General features: G+C 38.4%; 1 protein-coding gene across 12 annotated transcripts in view; it reads left to right on the top strand.

The window, feature by feature from the left end:
* The window catches only part of LOC121458752 (A-kinase anchor protein 9-like), a 136,942-nt gene that overhangs the window by 66,952 nt on the left and 51,603 nt on the right, over positions 1 to 18,387 (top strand). For all 12 annotated transcript variants that reach the window (XM_041668098.1, XM_041668096.1, XM_041668095.1 and 9 more), the window contains one exon: positions 4,825 to 5,054. In XM_041668098.1, coding sequence (XP_041524032.1) covers positions 4,825 to 5,054 — 230 coding nt within the window. The remainder of the gene's footprint in view (positions 1 to 4,824; positions 5,055 to 18,387) is intronic.

Raw genomic sequence — 18,387 nt, 5'->3', positions numbered from 1 at the left:
AACATTTCCCCTGAATAAGCTCTAGAACAAAGGTTTTTTTTAATGTGTGTAGATCCTGATGTGTAGAAAGCAAGGTCATATTTAAACATGGAAAAGTATTTAATCAAATTAAACTTTCAGAGAACAATGAACTGGTTTTACTTATACCACCTATGGAGGCATTTCACTGTTCTGGGGAAGCTCACACGTGCTTGATGTCTGCAGTCAGAAACCCCCTGAGGGATGGATTGCAGAAACTGTCAGCAGTTGTCATGGACGCTAAAACCGCATTGAGCTCACCTCCCAGCAGTGTTCTGAAGTTAGAAAAGGGATGAATTGTCAATAACTGTAGCACAGAAGATTGTCTGAAAATGCAGACCCCAAAGGATATCTTCTTATAAATATGTCTAAACTTTGCACTGTAGGTGCTTTTCTGCTTAGTTTACAAACCTAGTAGTTATTTCTTAATAATAAGCATCCCAGCTGAATTATATAGCCATGTCATGAACTTCCCGAGACTGTCACTGAGCATCTTCTCCATCATTTCTGCTCTGTGGCCATTCAGATTCCTAATAGCAGGAAGCACTGGCATGCCCGCCAGAGGCAAGATCAGAGCATAACGTATGTCTTAATAACTAAGTCCTTAAAATATTATTTAACTGGTAACCAGTTCTAAAAGAATAGTACTACAATTTAAGAGGAAAAATTAAAATCCACAGAGAAGCATAATGTATAGAATGTTATTTCAGAGATCATTTTGCCAGCATTGTCATCACGGGTTGTAATGTGTGCTCTCCAGTTGACATTCTGTTTTTGTGGTTAGCAATGCTGTTGACTTTGCTAATTATTTGATGCAGCCATCATTATCATTAAGGGACACTCACAGATCCAGTTTTTATTTTTAAATAAATATTCAGTTAAAATAACTTAGGATTTTAAAATGTTGATTTTTTTTCATAAGCTCCAATAGTGTACTGACTTACACTATTACTAATATGTTCTGTATGTTAGAATTTGTCCTAGCATTTCTCCATATTTTTGAATAGAAGGTAAAATACACCTTTAAAGTCTTTTTTTTAGTGTCTCATTTGACATAACAAAAATTAAGTTTTAATTTGATTATAGAGTAACTTTTACTCCTCAGTTTTATGTGTGGTTTTTTTTTTTCTTACAATACACATGGCCTGTTTTCAATCTTCAAGTCTGAACTTGTTTAGATTTTAAATAGGTATTGACTTGGTAACCCTTGAAGGAATAAGTAATTGATCTGTTAATATTTGCTTCCTTGTGAGAATAAGCTAGTTTATGAAGTTGAAAGGCAAAGTTGATGTAGTGTGGATTCACTCCAGTGGAGGGAATGGTAGGTAGGTCATCTGATAGCACGAGTTCTTTTGTTGTTAGTGTCCTTTACTTTGAGGTGTCTTAGAGGACAGATGCCCTGCTCTGCAGGGAGGGTTTGCTTTGCACAGCTTCCTTTTGGCACAGTGCTGTGCTGTAGAACAGAAACAGCTTACTAATAATAAGGCGGCATTGACTCCTTTCAGATTCATCATGATGCTGAACACATATAGTAACTCTCATAGATCTATCTCCTTCCTTCCTTGTTTGTTTTGAGATGATTATGCTTTTGTAGCAGGATAGTCTTGAACTGACTATGTGGCCCAGAGAAGAGGAACTAGGCAGGGTCACCCCTATACCTGGACTACCACAAAAGGGAGATCCTGCCCAAAACATGAAACCTGAAACAAACCCATGAAATAAAAAAAAACTACCATGTGTTTCATCTTTGTCTTTTGGGAGTACTTTAGTACGTAATTCTTTAATTAGTCAGTCCAGAAACACTTCAAGCCCCTGACTTTCGCTGTGCTTTGTTTTTCCTGTCCCCCGTAGTTTGTGCTTGAGATTTCCTCTCATGTCTGTACAGTGTCCCCAGTGTCTTCCTAGTGATTGCTCCTCTGACCACAAGTCATCCTGCACTCTTCATGCTATGTTGATGTTTGTTTTATTGTCATTTTTTTAAGTGTTGGTTGGTCTCATCTTTGCCCTCCCCAAAATTTTAGCACACTGAAGAAAGAATAGACTAATCTAGCCTTTTACCAACCTGAGTAACATTGCTATTCTCAGAAAACCCTAACTAAACCATTAAATCCACACTAGCTTCTCCATGCTTGCCCATTTGTTCAGGTAAAAATTGAAAGTTTTTCCTTTTTAAGTGCTCTCTTTCATCTCAGCTGTCTGCCTTTCTGTTTGACTGTTTTCAGTGGAGCTTTTGTTAGCCTATGATATGTATGAGACTCCTTTCCTTCTCATTAAATGCTGTCTCTACAACAAATGCATCCATTTGAGTGTTTCAACTCTCATATTTGTAAAACAGACTTATAAGTTGTAGACAAACCTAAACCATGCTGTATGTATTCTTAAAATGTATTTCCTGATATCTAGATTGCTGTTGTCTTCCTATTTAAAAATATGATTAACCTGTCTTAATCTTTAGAAAAACCCTCAAAGTTCCAACAAAATCTAAGACAGTTTACAACTTGGATCCAGCCTACTTTCTAATTATCTTCTTCTAAAATTCTCCCCTATTTCGCCATATATTTTTGTTTATTAAAGATTGTTCTCTTTGTCTCAGATTTATCATTTTCTCCAAACCCATGAAAAACAAATGTCACTAGAATGCACTCAACTTCACAGATATAGGTAGTATATGGCATAATTAGTTTTGTTTCCTCAGTACCAAATAAAAACTCTTGCTCCTATAGCTTCTGCAAAAATATCAGCTATTTCTGAGACAGCCTCATTTGACTTAGTAAATGTTACAGTGTGTACTGTACTGTACTATTTGTATACTTTATATACCATTTTGAATCACAAGATCATCTTGACCTATAACACTTTTGAAGTATTTGTCCCATTATCATGGTCTTTGGTTTTTTGGGGTTTTTTTTTTTTGTTTTTGTTTTTGTTTTTTTTTTGGTTTTTTCGAGACAGGGTTTCTCTGTAGCTTTGGTGCCTGTCCCGGAACTAGCTCTTGTAGACCAGGCTGGCCTCAAACTCCCAGAGATCCACCTGACTCTGCCTCCCAAGTGCTGGGATTAAAGGCGTGCACCACCACCGCCCGGCTAGTCTTTGGTTTTAAATTCATGGTACACTAATAGTACTTGTGCTTTTTTAATTTGGAGACTAATATTCAAAGTAAAAATAATATTAACTACTATGCCAGTGATTAGATTATGTAGTAGTAAATTTTGTGGGGCTGTAGAGATGGTTCAGCTTGTTGTTCCTGCTGAGAACCCAGGTTTGGTTCCCAGCACCTACATGGTGGCTCAGAACTTTGTATAGGCACACATAAGGTACACATATGTACATGCAGGCAAACAGTCATATATAAAATCTGTTTTAAAAGGCAAATGTTTAAAATTGTGCCCTAGAATGCACCCTTTTCTAGTTTCAGATTCTTTTGTATCCTGTCACCACTGATGTGTTAGTAGAGGTGATTCGATGTGGTTAGAAAAGCTACCTCAGGTTCCATGGCTCTATTTAGAGGGCTATCCTGCTGCGTGTGGTGAGTTCTAGAGTGCTATCCTGCTGCGTGTGGTGAGCTCTAGAGTGCTATCCTGAGTGTGGTGAGCTCTAGAGTGCTATCCTGAGTGTGGTGAGCTCTAGAGTGCTATCCTGCTGCGTGTGGTGAGCTCTAGAGTGCTATCCTGCTGCGTGTGGTGAGCTCTAGAGTGCTATCCTGAGTGTGGTGAGCTCTAGAGTGCTATCCTGCTGTGTGTGGTGAGCTCTAGAGTGCTATCCTGCTGAGCGTGGTGAGCTTTAGCTCTGATAAACTCTTCCTTACATAAGAAACAATAAATCAATACTGTAAATAAGAATAATTAGTCTGTATTTTTTTCCTCTTTATACCACTGCAAATGTAGCACATAACAAAATTGTCTAAGCCCGTTTGAATGTGTCATCAATCAAATCAGTCACTACTCTAAATAGGTTCAAAAAAGTCAAAAGATATGGTCTAGATAAATACAAGCACGTGCTGTCTTCTTCAGTGTACCTGGACTGCTCTGCTGCATAATAAGATGGGGTGTGTGGTAATGACGATAGATGGTGTATCCTGTCACCTGTGTTCATGTGGAAACCAGAGGTCAACATCAGGGACCTCCTCTGTCACGCTCTACCTTATTCTTTGAGACAGATCTCTCATTGAACCTGGAGCGTCACCATTTTGCCTAGACTATCCCACAAGCCTCCAGGTCCTCCTGTCTTTGCGCCTCTCTCCCCTCCCTAGGATGAGGATTACAGATGGGCTCCCCCACACCTGGCTGGCTGTATGTGGGTGCTGAGGATGGAACCCGGGTCCTCATGCTCGTGTGGCAAGCACTTGATCACAGAGCTACCTCTCCAGCGTACTTTGAACCTTGCCATCTGTGTTTCTTTTCTCTTCGCACTGTAAAGTGTGAAGATGGGAACCAGCCCTCCAACTTCACTGTCACTGCGTGATACCACTTGGCTAAATATCAATTCTAAGTTGTCCCAGTGGCTTTTCATCAGACTGAGTGTGGCTCAGTAGACGGTACACATAACTAAAGCTCCAGTTAATCCCCTTCACCAAAAGAATAGTTTTTCTACCAAAAAAGATTCTGAATAATCCAAGTATTAACTTCTGTACTCTTCTAAGCACAACACTATCCATTCCTAGTCTTACTGCATATTCGTTATGTTATTATTTGAAGATATTGAAATTATAATGATGCAAGTTTAATTTGTCGTGGTATCTTCAGTCACTTATTGTTGTAACTTTAAATATTCTGATTAATTTATGCCTTTAACTTACTATTATTCCAGTTACGGATGAGTCCTTACCTTCTTATCCTGGAAATGCCATATCAAGAAATGACGGCAAGTGGTCACATGTTACTGACAAAGAATCAGATCTATCACAGCAGTTTGGAACAAGTAATTTTGCTGGACCTGAAGTAGACCCTGAAAATGTACAATTTATGTTGAATGTTAGCTCTCGACTACAAGCGGCAGTTGAAAAACTTCTCGAGGCCATAAGTGAAACAAGCAGCCAGGTAACCTTGTTATCTTCAAGTCTCTGCTGAGTATGATATGGACTTTATGATTCTCTTTACTGTTTCAGAGATTTGGCCAGACTTCCTTTATTGCTTGTATTCAAGGTAGGTCTAGTGGAGCAAACAGCTAATTCCATTTATGTGGTAGGCCTAGGCAGCTTAGTGAGACCCTGCCTTTAAAATAAAATAAAATGAGTGAAAAGAGATCCACTAAACAATGAGTATACAAACAAACAGATCGCAGAGACTTTAGCTCTACCATTGTTGGAAATATTCTGTTAAAATGTCCTCTGTGGAAGCTTGTCTGAACTTTGCACTGTAGAGTATCTAACATCGTCCCATCATACTCAAACTCGTAATTCCTTTACGTTTTCTTTGCATCCATTTTACATGTGTGAGTGTTGAGTTTGCCTTCAAGCCATTTCTGAGTAAGAAATTAGTTTGGTACAGTTTTTAAAGTAGTTTTTAAAAATCAAAACCTTTCAAGGATTTTGCTATTTATAAAGTGGTATTTTCTGTCTATGTAGTTTTTACTATACCTTTTATGATCATTGACTCTTAAATTGCTGTATGCAGAATTTTAAAATAATTGACTGTTTTAAAATGAAATTTACTTTCGAAATGTTTATCTTAAGGCAATTGAATTTACAGCTGATATTATCGAATACAGAGTAAATTACTAATTTCATTATTGTCTGTACTCATCTTAAACCAGAATTTTGAAACAAGTTGAGAGGTTGAGCAGCGGACATTGTGTCCTGTGTCATTGCTGATGTTTGGTTCTTCTTTGATATTACTTCTTCTCTAAGAGATTACTCATTTCAGCCTGTTCTTAGAGTAGCGCTGGGAGGGCAGCTGTGGAAAATACCGTTACTTCTACATTTCCATTCCAGATTCAGTTCCTTTAGTTATTGTGTGGTTGTCATTCCTGGGGCCATCCACTGGGGCATGGTCAACCTACCAAAGACCACACCCCTAAAGATAGCTGACTCTCAGCTGTGAAGAGCTCCTCAGCTAAGGAGGTACATATACGTACACTGAAGTCACAATACAACTTAGTATTTTTAAGAGTATCATAAATGAAATCATATTTATGTACTCTTTCAAGTCTGCCTTCAATCGCCTTAACAAACTGTGCTTCCGATTTGGTTATGGTGTGTATTGAGGAATATTATGATGTGTGTAAACGAGGACTATCACATCGAAGAGATGCGCCCGTTTGCGTGCTCATCGATTAGAGGACATAGAGATTGTTTCCATTTTGGGGTATTGAGATTCTCATTTTTCAAAACCAACACTTGTGGCTTTGCTGATGATAAACTGGAGTACTGGGGATTGGTGGGTGTACTCGCAGGATAGAGACACAGAAACAAGCTCCAGAGGTCATGTGCCCAGCTTACTAGTCAGGTGGTAGAGTTATAATTTGAACCCAGACAATTTAACTTCAGAGTCAGTGTTCTTAATCAGTACTTCTGCCCTCTGAACAGGAATGAAATGATTCCCTCTCATATAACACTGATCAGTATTATGAGTTCAACTGAAAATGGGTTTTGAAATCCTGGCATCACTGGGGATTTTCAAGACCATTTCAGTAAAATAGCAGAAGTGAAAGCCTGGTTTAAGAGAATGGATCGAAGTGAAGTGAAGAATTAAAGACAAAGAAAAGCTAGCTGTGTGATCTAGAAGAAAATCTGTGACAGCTGGCTTAGCATGTTGTTGTAAAGCAGCCCTGTGCTGAAGAGAAGTAGATAGTTCCATATTATGAGAGTTTATGAATGAGTGATGATCACAGGTCAGAGTCCATTGTGAGCTTTTTACTGAAAAGTAGATGTAGGAAGTAATTAAGTTATTTTAGTAGGAAAAACGTTATCAAATCTCTGAAATGGCAGTGTGGTGAGGAAAGAGGTCCCAAATGTGGAAAGAATATCCCAGGAGGTAAGAAGTAGCGGAGATGAAGTTTGGCAGGTGGGAACTGATTTGCAGTGTGGTTAGAATGTAATAGAGATTGGTCTAATTCACTGGAAAAGGTGCACTGAAAATGAAGGGAGTACCTTCGGCTTGAGTCCTGAGGTATGGAAGAAGTGCCTTCTGTTGCAGAGAAGCTGCATTTTAATGCCAGGGTTAAGAAATGTGGGAAAGTGTGGATGTTATCAGACCTCTGATATTCTGAGATAGTCTGAAGTTTGGCGAGTACTCGATTAGGAATGTCATCATTTCTAGGAATTTGAAAGTATGGCTGTGCTTCTTTTTCTCTCCCCTTTCCCTCAAGGACCAGTCTTGCAAAGCGCACTGTGTAAGCCAGGGGTCTGAAATTCAGTTTATCACAAGATTCATACTCTAGAGGAGCTACAAAATGATGGGGGGTGTACTCATAGAATACTGGTACAAAAGAGAGAGGGAAAGCCATAAATCTAGAGTGTGTAAATACACAGAGGATATTGAGAAACAGAGGTGAGAGTAGAGCCGTAGGGGTAATTTCATAAAAGCTCCATGAGGAGTTACAGACCAAGGAGAAGTTCGGGATGCTTAAAGTTTAGTGTCCTTTGTATGTTTCAGTATGGCAGTCATCGATGAACCTGCTGAAAACAGTTTAATAGAGTGATACAGGCGAATTAAAAGTTGAGATTTAGCAGTTGAAGAAATAAATCAATTTTGATTTATTTTTGAATAATTTTGATTTAGTTTGAATGAAAATTGAACTAGCATGAGAAGGGCAGAGTGGGATTTTCTCAGATGGAAATCAGATGAATTAGTAGTGATAGATGCAGGATAGAGCATCACTTTCTATCTAGTTCCTGGAGGGAAGGAAGACATAGAACCCGAGCACTAGGGGACTGGATGGCTCTGCACCTGAGCTGGCCTCCACTAGAGATCATTGCAGGTGACTGTGAGGTACTGAATTCCATTATAAAAGTCAGCCATGCCCAACCTGGTCCTGTTCTCAAAGGCCATTGACTGAAGGAGGTTCCCCATCGCTTCCCCTCTTGTTTAAATAACTATATACACAAAACTATATACATATATAAATAAAAACATATCAAATATAAAAATTAGAATTAAAACCAGCATAAATAATATTGAGCAAGAAACATATGCTAAATGTTTCAATAATTATTCTATTCTAAGGAGTCTTAACTTTTATATTAGAAATGGCTTGGCTAAGTCATTAGAGGAAGGTAACTATGACTATGTAGTCTTCAGCCTCATCGAATGTTTGAGAAGGGAGATAATATTACTTGAGTAGGCAGGAAGTGCAATCAAGCAGCTTCCAAAATGTGTAGTTAAATGACAGACAACTGGCTTCCAAAATGTGTAGTTAAATGACAGACAACTGGCCACCTGGGCAATCACCCCAAGTGATTATTTGCAACATTGGAGCAACCAACATTGGGAAAGGCCTAGAGTAACTGACAGACCATTTTTAGAGGCAGGAAAATTTTCTAAGCTGTCTTACTCTGTCTTAGCAAAGTTTGTCAGTCTTTTTTCTTATATCCTGCTTCTCCAGTCTGAATACCATACATTTTGTCAGTGGTCGAGGCATGGGTGCTTCCTTGCCCAAAGGCCAGTTTTTCCAAGAAGAAAACAAGCTCCAAGTGGAGTGTCTTCAGTGCTTAACATTCTCTCGGGAATAGATCTGTGTTGCCAGGAGCAATGGTGTCTCATGTCGTCAGCAGAACCCTAAGTTATTTAAATTCCATATTCTATAGCTCTTTGAAGTGGTTGATGATTACAATCTCTTTGTATCTAAAGAACCTGATTAGTCTAACTGTAAGCATGACAAACATGGATAGCTGTTGACCTATTATTCTATTTATTTATTTATTTATTTATTTATTATGTATACAATATTCTGTCTGTGTGTATGCCTTCAGGCCAGAAGAGGGCACCAGACGCCATTACAGATGTTTGTGAGCCACCATGTGGTTGCTGGGAATTGAAATCAGGACCTTTGGAAGAGCAGACAATGCTCTTAACCTCTGAGCCATCTCTCCAGCCCGACCTATAATTCTTGATACTAAGACTTCATATTAGATTATTAAACAATCTTTAAACAACACTACAGCAAATGAGGGCAATGACCTCAAAATGTAAGCAATATATAAGTATCTTGATCAGAGTTAGAAATGAATAATGCAGTATGATATGTATATATATATATCCTAAAATTGTGTCAATATACAAAAAATGTTTAAAGAAGAGGTAGAAACATGCATGCATACAATATGACAAATAACTTTGTATAGGTGTATAAATACTGTAAACAGAAATAGGAGCATATTCAGCATAACAAATATAATTTGAATTTGTATTAGTATACAAGAATCTATACCAATGTAAATTGTCTATAAATAATAGCTCACAACTATTCATTCTATTACTTACTATTATTATTAGTATGAGTAAGCTCACATTAACTTACCTATTATCCCATTCAATTTCCTTTTTTTTTAAAGTGAGATCTCTGAGACTATAAAACTTCCACCCTAACCCCCAATTTCATATCAGTTATAATCACCCCCTAATTGATGTCCCTAACCCTGAGGGCAAACTTTGTTGGGAGAAGGACTGTCATCTTCTAGAATTACTTTCAGCTGTCATGGGGCAAAGTTCTTTCTATGGGATCCTGTAAAACTAAAATGATAGTTAGGTTCCAAGATTACTATCTGGTATAATTACAAATAGTCTGTGAGTAGTCCATAGGGTTTTTCTATAGTTCTTATTTGGAGTTCTGACCAGAATGTTGTAAGAAAGTGCACCATTTCAGTCAACCAGGTTGGAACCATCTTGAGCATCTGGTACCCAAAACTAGTCTTAAAGTAGCGCTATCAGCATCATGATGTCATATGAACAAGGTGGAGTCGTTGGTGTGGGGCCACATCTTCATCAGGGAAACATTGAAGATTGATGCACGAAAATATACTGTTCATTGTGGAAATGTAAACATTATTCATGTAGACATATATTCAACAAAAGGTATGATATAGACAAAAATAGGTTCTTTCTGTTCCATACCAGATGGCTCCTAACATGAGACAGAAACTCTGAATTTTTTTTTTTAATGCTTAGATTTAGAGAAGGATAGCCATTGTCTAACTCCAAAGCCAGCTTTGATATTTAAGTCAGTTATGACTATTATTCCACTGGGTAGTACGTGTGTGTGTGTGTGTGTGTAAAATGTTCAGAGATTTTTTGTCCTGTAGATGACCTGTCCTCATAAATCATAATTATCTTTGCTCAGTGATCCTTTCTGGATAGTTACCTTTTCTTCTTAGGCATCTAAATGCCCAGGGTCTCTTGACTTTTTGAAGAATTTTCCTGCAAAGACAAGACCAGAACCTTGCCGCAAGCCTTATGATGTTTTCTTACCACCTGTATGATTGTCACTTCTGTGGATGAGCTATTATTTCTCTTAAGAGGTTTCTTCTTTTCAAATTGAATCTTTATTAATTTTGGTGTATCATAGCTTTTCTTGTGGAAACAGTGAAACCCCTTCCCCAGTGTCTCACATCTCCTGGTTTCCATTCTGAGGTCAACATGTCCTTGAAATACACCAGCTGATTTAATTCAGAAGGTTTTTTTCTATTATCCAATGTCTCTCTGTTGCCTTTAGCATTAAGAAAATTCAAGGTTAATCAAACATTATGCAACCTATTTTAGGGGTATTTTCCATCCCTTTCTGTTTGTTTAACATATCTTTATAGTTCAATTGTATCTTTCTATAACTGCCTGACCCGTAGGATTGTTTGGTATACCTGTAATATGCTTTGTATTATAATAAGCAAAAAACTTTCATTTTCTAGAGACATATACTGGACCATTATCTGTCTTTATTCATGCAGATATACCTGTGATGGCCATAACTTCTAATAAATGCATGATTACACAATCAGCCTTTTCCGAGCTCAAGGCAGTTGCCCATTGAAAACCTGAATAAGTGTCAATAGTGTGGTGTACATATTTTAAATTTTCAAGTTCTGTAAAGTGGAACACATCCATCTGCCAGATTTTATTCCTTTGAGTACCCTTTGGGTTACTCCCTGCTGGTAGCAGTATTTGGTTATAAAAAGAGCAAGTAGGACATCTCTTTATAATCTCCTTAGCTTGTTTCCATGTAATAGAAAACTTTCTTTAAACCTTTACTGTTAACATGATTTTTTTACGAAATTCTGAGGCCTTCAGCAAATTTCCAATCAATAATCGATCAATTTCAGCGTTACCTTGTACTTGAGGGCCTGGCAGACCGTATGGGATTGGATGTGTGTTATGTATATGGGCAAAGCCTATTCCTAGTTGTATCTTGAACCTGAATGACTAATGAAGTTAATTCTGCATCATCTGGTATAAATTCAGTGGTTTCAATATGCAAGACAATTTCTGTATATTGAGAATCAGTAACAATATGGAGAGGTTCTTTAAAATCCCTTAGTACCTATCTACACATACATAAATACAACATGCCAAGGCTGTTTTTATATTTGTGTTTTGATCCATTTTCAGTTGGCTTCTAAGTTTCCTAATGATGATTGCCCAGCTTTAAATATTGCATAAATCAACTTTGTTTTCATTATTATTAAATTAATAAAGGCATTTGCTTCCTAAATAGGAAGTTATGCTCATGGTGCTTCAGATATTTATAACATAAAGCATACAAGTTTATTTTCAGAAGAAGTCTAAGTAGTTAATGTTCCAATCACCACTCACTTTCATACTTTGAATACCTCAATTGGCTGAAGGAGTTCTTGCTTACAGGCAACCAAATTGCAATTAGTTTCAATTGAACATAATTATCTTTCTTCTTAGTCTCTTGGATGGATAGATAGATAGATAGATAGATAGATGAAAATACTCTCAATTTGAGAGTGAGGGAAACAGAAGGAAGGAGGGAGAAAACATAGGAGCAGCTGAAGGGAAGAAAGAAGGAACTGTGAAATGTAATTTGCTATAAGTAATGTAATAAAAATAAAATCCTATTTAAAAGAAGTGTAATGGAAAAAAACTCTTAGTACCATGAGAATAGCATAAAGCTCTGCCTTTTGGACAGAATTATAAGAGCTTTGTTCCACCTTACTTAAATCTTCTGATTTGTAACCTGCCTTTCCTGACTTGTTGGCATCAGTTTAAAATCTACAGGCTCCAGTCATTGGTGTGTCACATACAATTGAGGAAAGAGTCCAAGTAGTTTTCTTTATAAGATTAATTCTCTTACCTTTGTGATAATTGCTATTAATTTCTCCTAAGAAATTATCACAAGCTCTTTGCCAGGGTTCATTGTCTTCCCGTAATTTTTAATTTCATCAGTAATAAAAGGCACTATAATTTCTGTAGGGTCTATTCCTGCTAGTTGACGAAGTCTCAGTTTTCCTTTTATAATTATTCAGAGACCTTTTCCACATAAGTTTTTAATTTTTTACTTGGTTTATGTGGTAAAAAAAATTTAAATGCTAAGATAATATCTTTCCTCCACTTTAAAATTCTTATAGAGGAAATTCTGGAAGGCAGTATGACTAGAATGCAATCAAGATTTGGGTTCACCCTATCCACTTGTGCCTCCTGTAATTTCAACCATAGTTAATTCTTTCTCAACTTCAGCTGTTAATTCTATGGGACTATTTAAGTCTTTGTCACCATCTAAGGTTTTGTTTAAATGAATTATTAGATGAGGTGTTATCCCAGCATCTGCTCTAGACTGAAAATGTCACCAAACAATCTGTGAAAGTCATTAAGAAACTTTCAATTGGTCTCTTCTAATTTGTGCCTTGTGTGTGCTAATTTTCTGTAAGCCTATTTTATAACCTAGGTAGTTGACAGAATCTCCTCTTTGTTTTTTTGGGTTGTTTTGTTTTGTTTTCAGGGTCAATTCGTAATCTCCATTTAGACAAAACTTTCTTTACTTCTTCAAACATTCCTTCTAAAGTATCTACATTTGAATCAGATAGCAAAAATGTCATCCATGTAATGGTAATTTCATAAATGTATGTTTATATCTAAGGTTGTTTTATTGGGGACAATAATCAGCTCTATACTAAAAATTAATAGCAAATGTTAATTAAGTCTAGATCTTCTAGAACTTGGTGAGTCAACAAAGTCTGACACATCACTTTGAGGCAGGACCAAGCCCCCCCTTAACCTAGATTTTGCAAGGTATCCCTCCATAGGAAATAGGCTTCAAAATGCCAGTTTATGCACTAGGAATAAATACTGGTTCCACTGCCAGTGGCCCCACAGACTATCCAAGCCACACAACTGTCACCCACATTCAAAGTGCCTATTTCGGTCATATGCAGGTTCTCCAACTGTCAGTGTGGAGTCATTGAGCTCCCACTTGCTTAAGTCAGCTGTTTCTGTGGGTTTCCCCATCATGGTCTTGACCCCTTTGCTCATATTATTGCTTCTTCCTCTGTTCGACTGGACTCCAGGAGCTCAGCTCAGTGCTTAGTGTGGATCTCTGTTTCTGCTTTTATCAGTTACTGGATGAAGTTTCTTTTGTGACAGTTAAGCTAGTCATCAATCTGATTGCAGGGGTAAGGGCAATTTTGGCATCCTCTCCACTATTGCTTAGATTCTTAGCTGTAGTCATCTTTGTGGATTCCTGGGAATTTCCCTGATGCCAGATTTCTTTCCCTCAACTCTACCTTCCAGATCCCTCACGTTCTCTTTCTCCCTTTCTCCCCTCCTCACTCTTCTTCCATCCTCCTCCCACCCCCTAGGCTCCCAATTTACTCAGGAGATCTTGTCTATTTCACCTTTCCAGGGGATTCATGTATGTCTCTCTTAGGGCGCTCCTTGTTTCCTGGCTTCTCTGGGATTGTGGACTACAGGCTGGTTATCCTTTGCTTTTCGTCTAATATACACGTATGAGTGAGAACATATCATGTTTGTCTTTCTGGATCTGGGTTACTTCACACAGTATGAGTTTTTCCAGTTCTGTCTGTTTGCCTGAAAATTTCAAGATGTCATTGTTTCTGTAAATGTGCCACATTTTCTTTATCCATTCTTCAGTTGAGGGGTATCAAAGTTGTCTCCAGGTTCTGACTGTTATAAATAATGCTGCTATAAACATAGCTGAGCAAATATCCTTGTAATTTCAGTATTCATCCTTTGGATAGATGCCCAAGAGTGATATTGCTGGGTCTTGAGGAAGATTGTGTTCCCAATTTTCTGAGAAACCTCCTACTAATTACCTTAGTGTGTGTGCATACATATATCTATGTGTTGTTTCTTTATTAGTGTTTTGTTTGATGTATATGGGTGTTTTGCCTTTATGCATGTATACTACACACTCCCTGATGCCCATAGAGGCTTGAAGAGGGTCTCAGGGTAACTGGGTTTACATATGGTTATGAACTGCCATGTTAGTGCTGGGAATCACATCCCAGTTCTCTGCAAGAATAATAGCTGCTCCTAACCATGAAGCCATCTCTCCAGCCCCTAGTGTGTTTAGTTTCTTACTTTAATCTCTGTTCCTGGTTATAAAGGAATGCTTTTTATAGACTTTCATTTTATATAAATATAAGCAAGGTGTGCCTGCTTCTGTAAATGGGCAAAAACAATAAAACATATTTTGGACTATTTTAATTGAGGGTCTTCTTCATGGACATGGATTAATAAAGTTTATCATCAGTTACTGCACTGTTATTGTCTTAGTCACTGTTCATTTGCTGTGAAGAGACACTGTGACTAAGACAACTCTCACAAAAGAAAGTATTTGATTGGGTGCTAGCTTACATTTTCAGAGTCTTTTGTCTTCGTGGTGGGGAGGATGGCAGAAGGCATGGCATGGTGCTGGAGAAATATCTACAAGCTATAGCCTAGTCTGCAAGTGGGCGCTGGCCCAATCACAAGAACCTGAGCTTGAACCACCAGTGACTATGTAAACATCCAGGCGTGGCCCCATTCTTCTATAATCCCTGTTCTGGAGAGAGACTGGAGACAGGAGGATTACTTAGTCCTCCTAGCCAAGTTCAGTAGAGACCATCTCGAGTAGTAAGGCAGAGAACAGTGGACTCCAAGTTGTCCTCTGGTTTCAAAATCTTTTAAGAGTAAATTAAATGCAGGGCCAAGAAGGTGGCTCCCTGGTTACAGCACCTGCACACAAGTACAAAGGTCTGAGTTGATCCCCAGAACTCACAAAGTGCAAGTTAGGTCTGGTGACTCATCTGTAATTCCAGTCCCAGCAGACAGGGGACCCCAGAGCACACAATGTAGCAAGGCAAGCCACATTGGCAAACTTGGTCTGATAGAGGAACCCTGCTTCAACAAGGATGGAAGAGTAATTCAGATGATTCCTGACTTCTGCCTTGGGCTTCCACCTACACACAGACGCACAGAGAGAGAGAGAGAGAAATTACATTTCACTGCAGCAGTCATAGCGTTATTCCTCCATCTTATATAGATGAGAAGACACGTCCAGCAACTGGAGGGCATAAGCATCTGTAGCCAGCAAGAACTCCTGCATGTAGACACCTCTCTGCTTCACTGCTCCCAACCAGATAGGTCCTGGACTTTCTATGAAGAGTCTCTCTCTCTCTCTCTCTCTCTCTCTCTCTCTCTCTCTCTCCCTCTCCCTCTCCCTCTCCCTCTCCCTCTCCCTCTCCTCCTCCCTCCCTCCCTCCCTCCCTCCCCCTCTCCCTCCCTCCCTCCCTCCCTCCCTCCCCCTCTCTCTCCCTCCCTCCCTCCCTCCCTCCCTCCCTCTCTCTCTCTCTCTGTCTCTCTCCTGTGTGTGGGGGTGGTGGTCATGGTCTTCTGATTTTGTTTTTCTTGCCCTGAAGATTTGAATACCAGCACAGACTATGAAATGAGAGTGACTGTGAAATCAGTTTTTATGGTATTACCTCTTTCTTTAGTGTACATTTTTCCATTTAGATATAGTTTTTTTGTGGGTTTCGCATATTTAGTTACAGAATAAAAAAAACAAGCATCAAAATGAATGTCTGTTACTTACAGCAACTTTCATTGTTGAGAATCTTTTGTCAGGATTATTTTTTTTTTAAATATTTATTTATTATGCATACAATATTCTGTCTGTGTGCATGTCTGCAGGCCAGAAGAGGGCAGCAGACCTCTTTACAGATGGTTGTGAGCCACCATGTGGTTGCTGGGAATTGAACTCAGGACCTTTGGAAGAACAGGCAATGCTCTTAACCACTGAGCCATCTCTCCAGCCCCTGTCAGGATTATTTTTAAGTAGGTTATTTATCTTTTAAAATTTTGAGTGACTGTCTCACAGTTGCCTCAGTTTCTGCGGCTGCGGAGACGGCTGTTGATCACGACCAACATGGGCTTCTAGTCAGGCCCCGGGGGCTGCTGTCGGCAATGTGACTGCTAACTAATATATGTAATACAGCTTTCAAAGGAAATTGTCCTTGACATGCACTCTAGAAACTGAAAATGGGTTGTAGCCAAAACATGTATAAGCCAGTGGCTTCTTAAATGTCTTGTTTCTAAGGAGATATAGCACAGGTTCTAATTCAGTTTTTCAGAACTGATGATTTTTGATGTGCTTGAATTAGAAATGTGAACACAATCATACGTTCTATTTTATATTCTTAAAGCAGCATTCTAGTGGGGACGGAAAACACTAGCTTATCTCCAAAGCATTATAAACTTGTTTAAATACTCTTTTCAAAGCTCTAAAGTGGGACTTGGATCCTGTTAGGCAGGCTTTTGTGTTGGAGTCCTTACTCACATCCTACCTGTCCAGGTACCTGTAGGGACAGACTTTAACCACACCCTCTGCGCTAGCCTGTTCCTCCTTTGGCTCAGCATGGGGTTATTTGAATAGCTCAGTTGAGAGGAGCTTTTCTTTTTGAATTGTGAGGCTTGAAGAGCTAGAGAAAGTCAGCAGCATTTCTCAAGTGCTACCATGAAGATTTACAAGCTGACCTCGCCTGCAAGATCTTGTTGGAAGACCTGCTTATTGCCTTAGACACATTGGATACTGAGAGCAGTTCTATTGCTTGGCTAATTAGATCCTTGTTTTATTCTTTTCATTTGTTGAGGATTTAATTATTCTAGTTGGAACTATATTTTTTGTTTGTTGCATTTATTATTGGGTTGTGGGGGTTTTCTTCTATTTTGGTTTTTGACTTGATGGATTTTGTGGGATGGTTTTTTTGTTTTAAGCTAAACTTTTGTATCAGCTTTTTGTTGTATTTCTATGAATTATAATTTACTTGTAAATACTAAAGAAAATTTTGTACTAGTATAGAATGTCTTGATAAATTCAAAGGAACTTTAATGTAGTAAGTATAAAGAAAACTGATGGAGCAGAAGAAGCTCGGCACCTCATATAGAATGGATTCTTCCAGGACCTATTTGACCACTGTCCAGCTCAGTGGCTCCTCATTGGAAGAACAGGAGGTAGACTTTTATGAAGTTGAATCTCGTGTGCCTTTGCCGTATCCTTATCCTCTGTCTGAACATTTGGATGAAAAGAACTCAGTTATTATCAACATTTCTATTTTTCATTTTATTCACAAAAGAAATGGACACATATTAAAACTTATTTCTAAAATTTCATTGCCCACCCCTCCTTATTCAGTAAGTATTCAGTAGTACTTTAACAATGTAGTGCACTGTAATGAGTTGAAAATGTCACTGTCTTTATAGAGGGTGACTGGACCAGACCGTAGCTTGACTATCATTGGGTATTACTGCTCACACACCTGAGGTGGGCAGAAGTGCTAAATTTGTTCCTCAGACCACAACTTCACTGCTTTTGACTTAAGATAGTACAATAAGCTAAATGCTACATTTCTTCAGTACCAGTCAAGCTATTTAAAAAGAGCTTTCCAGTCCTTAACAGTGTGTGTTTGTAATACTGGTCCAAAATAAGAAGAAAAAAAAAATCAGTGAATGTCTGTGAGAAAATGGGTTTTATGCTGCCTAAGATTGCCTAGGGAATTGCTGTGCCACTTGGGGATGTGATAGCCCTATTGGCCATAGCTATAGACATAGTAAAGGGAACTTGTATTCTGAATGCTTTTTACGACCGCAGGGACTTGTTTTCTGTTTTAATAAGCTTTTTAATTTCATTTTTTTTTTATTTTTTATTTTTTTTTTATTTTTTTTGAGACAGGGTTTCTCTGTGGCTTTGGAGCCTGTCCTGGAACTAGCTCTGTAGACCAGGCTGGTCTAGAACTCACAGAGATCCGCCTGCCTCTGCCTCCCGAGTGCTGGGATTAAAGGCGTGCGCCACCATCGCCCGGCAGCTTTTTAATTTCATAGAGAAATAATCTTTTTAGCTTTTAACATGAAGTATATTTTGTGAACACTCCTAAGATCAAATGCTCAGTGTAAAAATGCCTGCCTGTTCAGGACTTCTGGTTCATAG

The sequence above is a fragment of the Microtus oregoni genome, unplaced genomic scaffold (assembly GCF_018167655.1).
Source record: "Microtus oregoni isolate MIOR12 unplaced genomic scaffold, Mior012 000018F_ref0000195, whole genome shotgun sequence".
NCBI classification, from domain to species: domain Eukaryota; kingdom Metazoa; phylum Chordata; class Mammalia; order Rodentia; family Cricetidae; genus Microtus; species Microtus oregoni.
The sequence above is the reverse complement of the archived record's forward strand: the minus strand, read 5'-3'. Positions and strand labels throughout refer to the sequence as shown.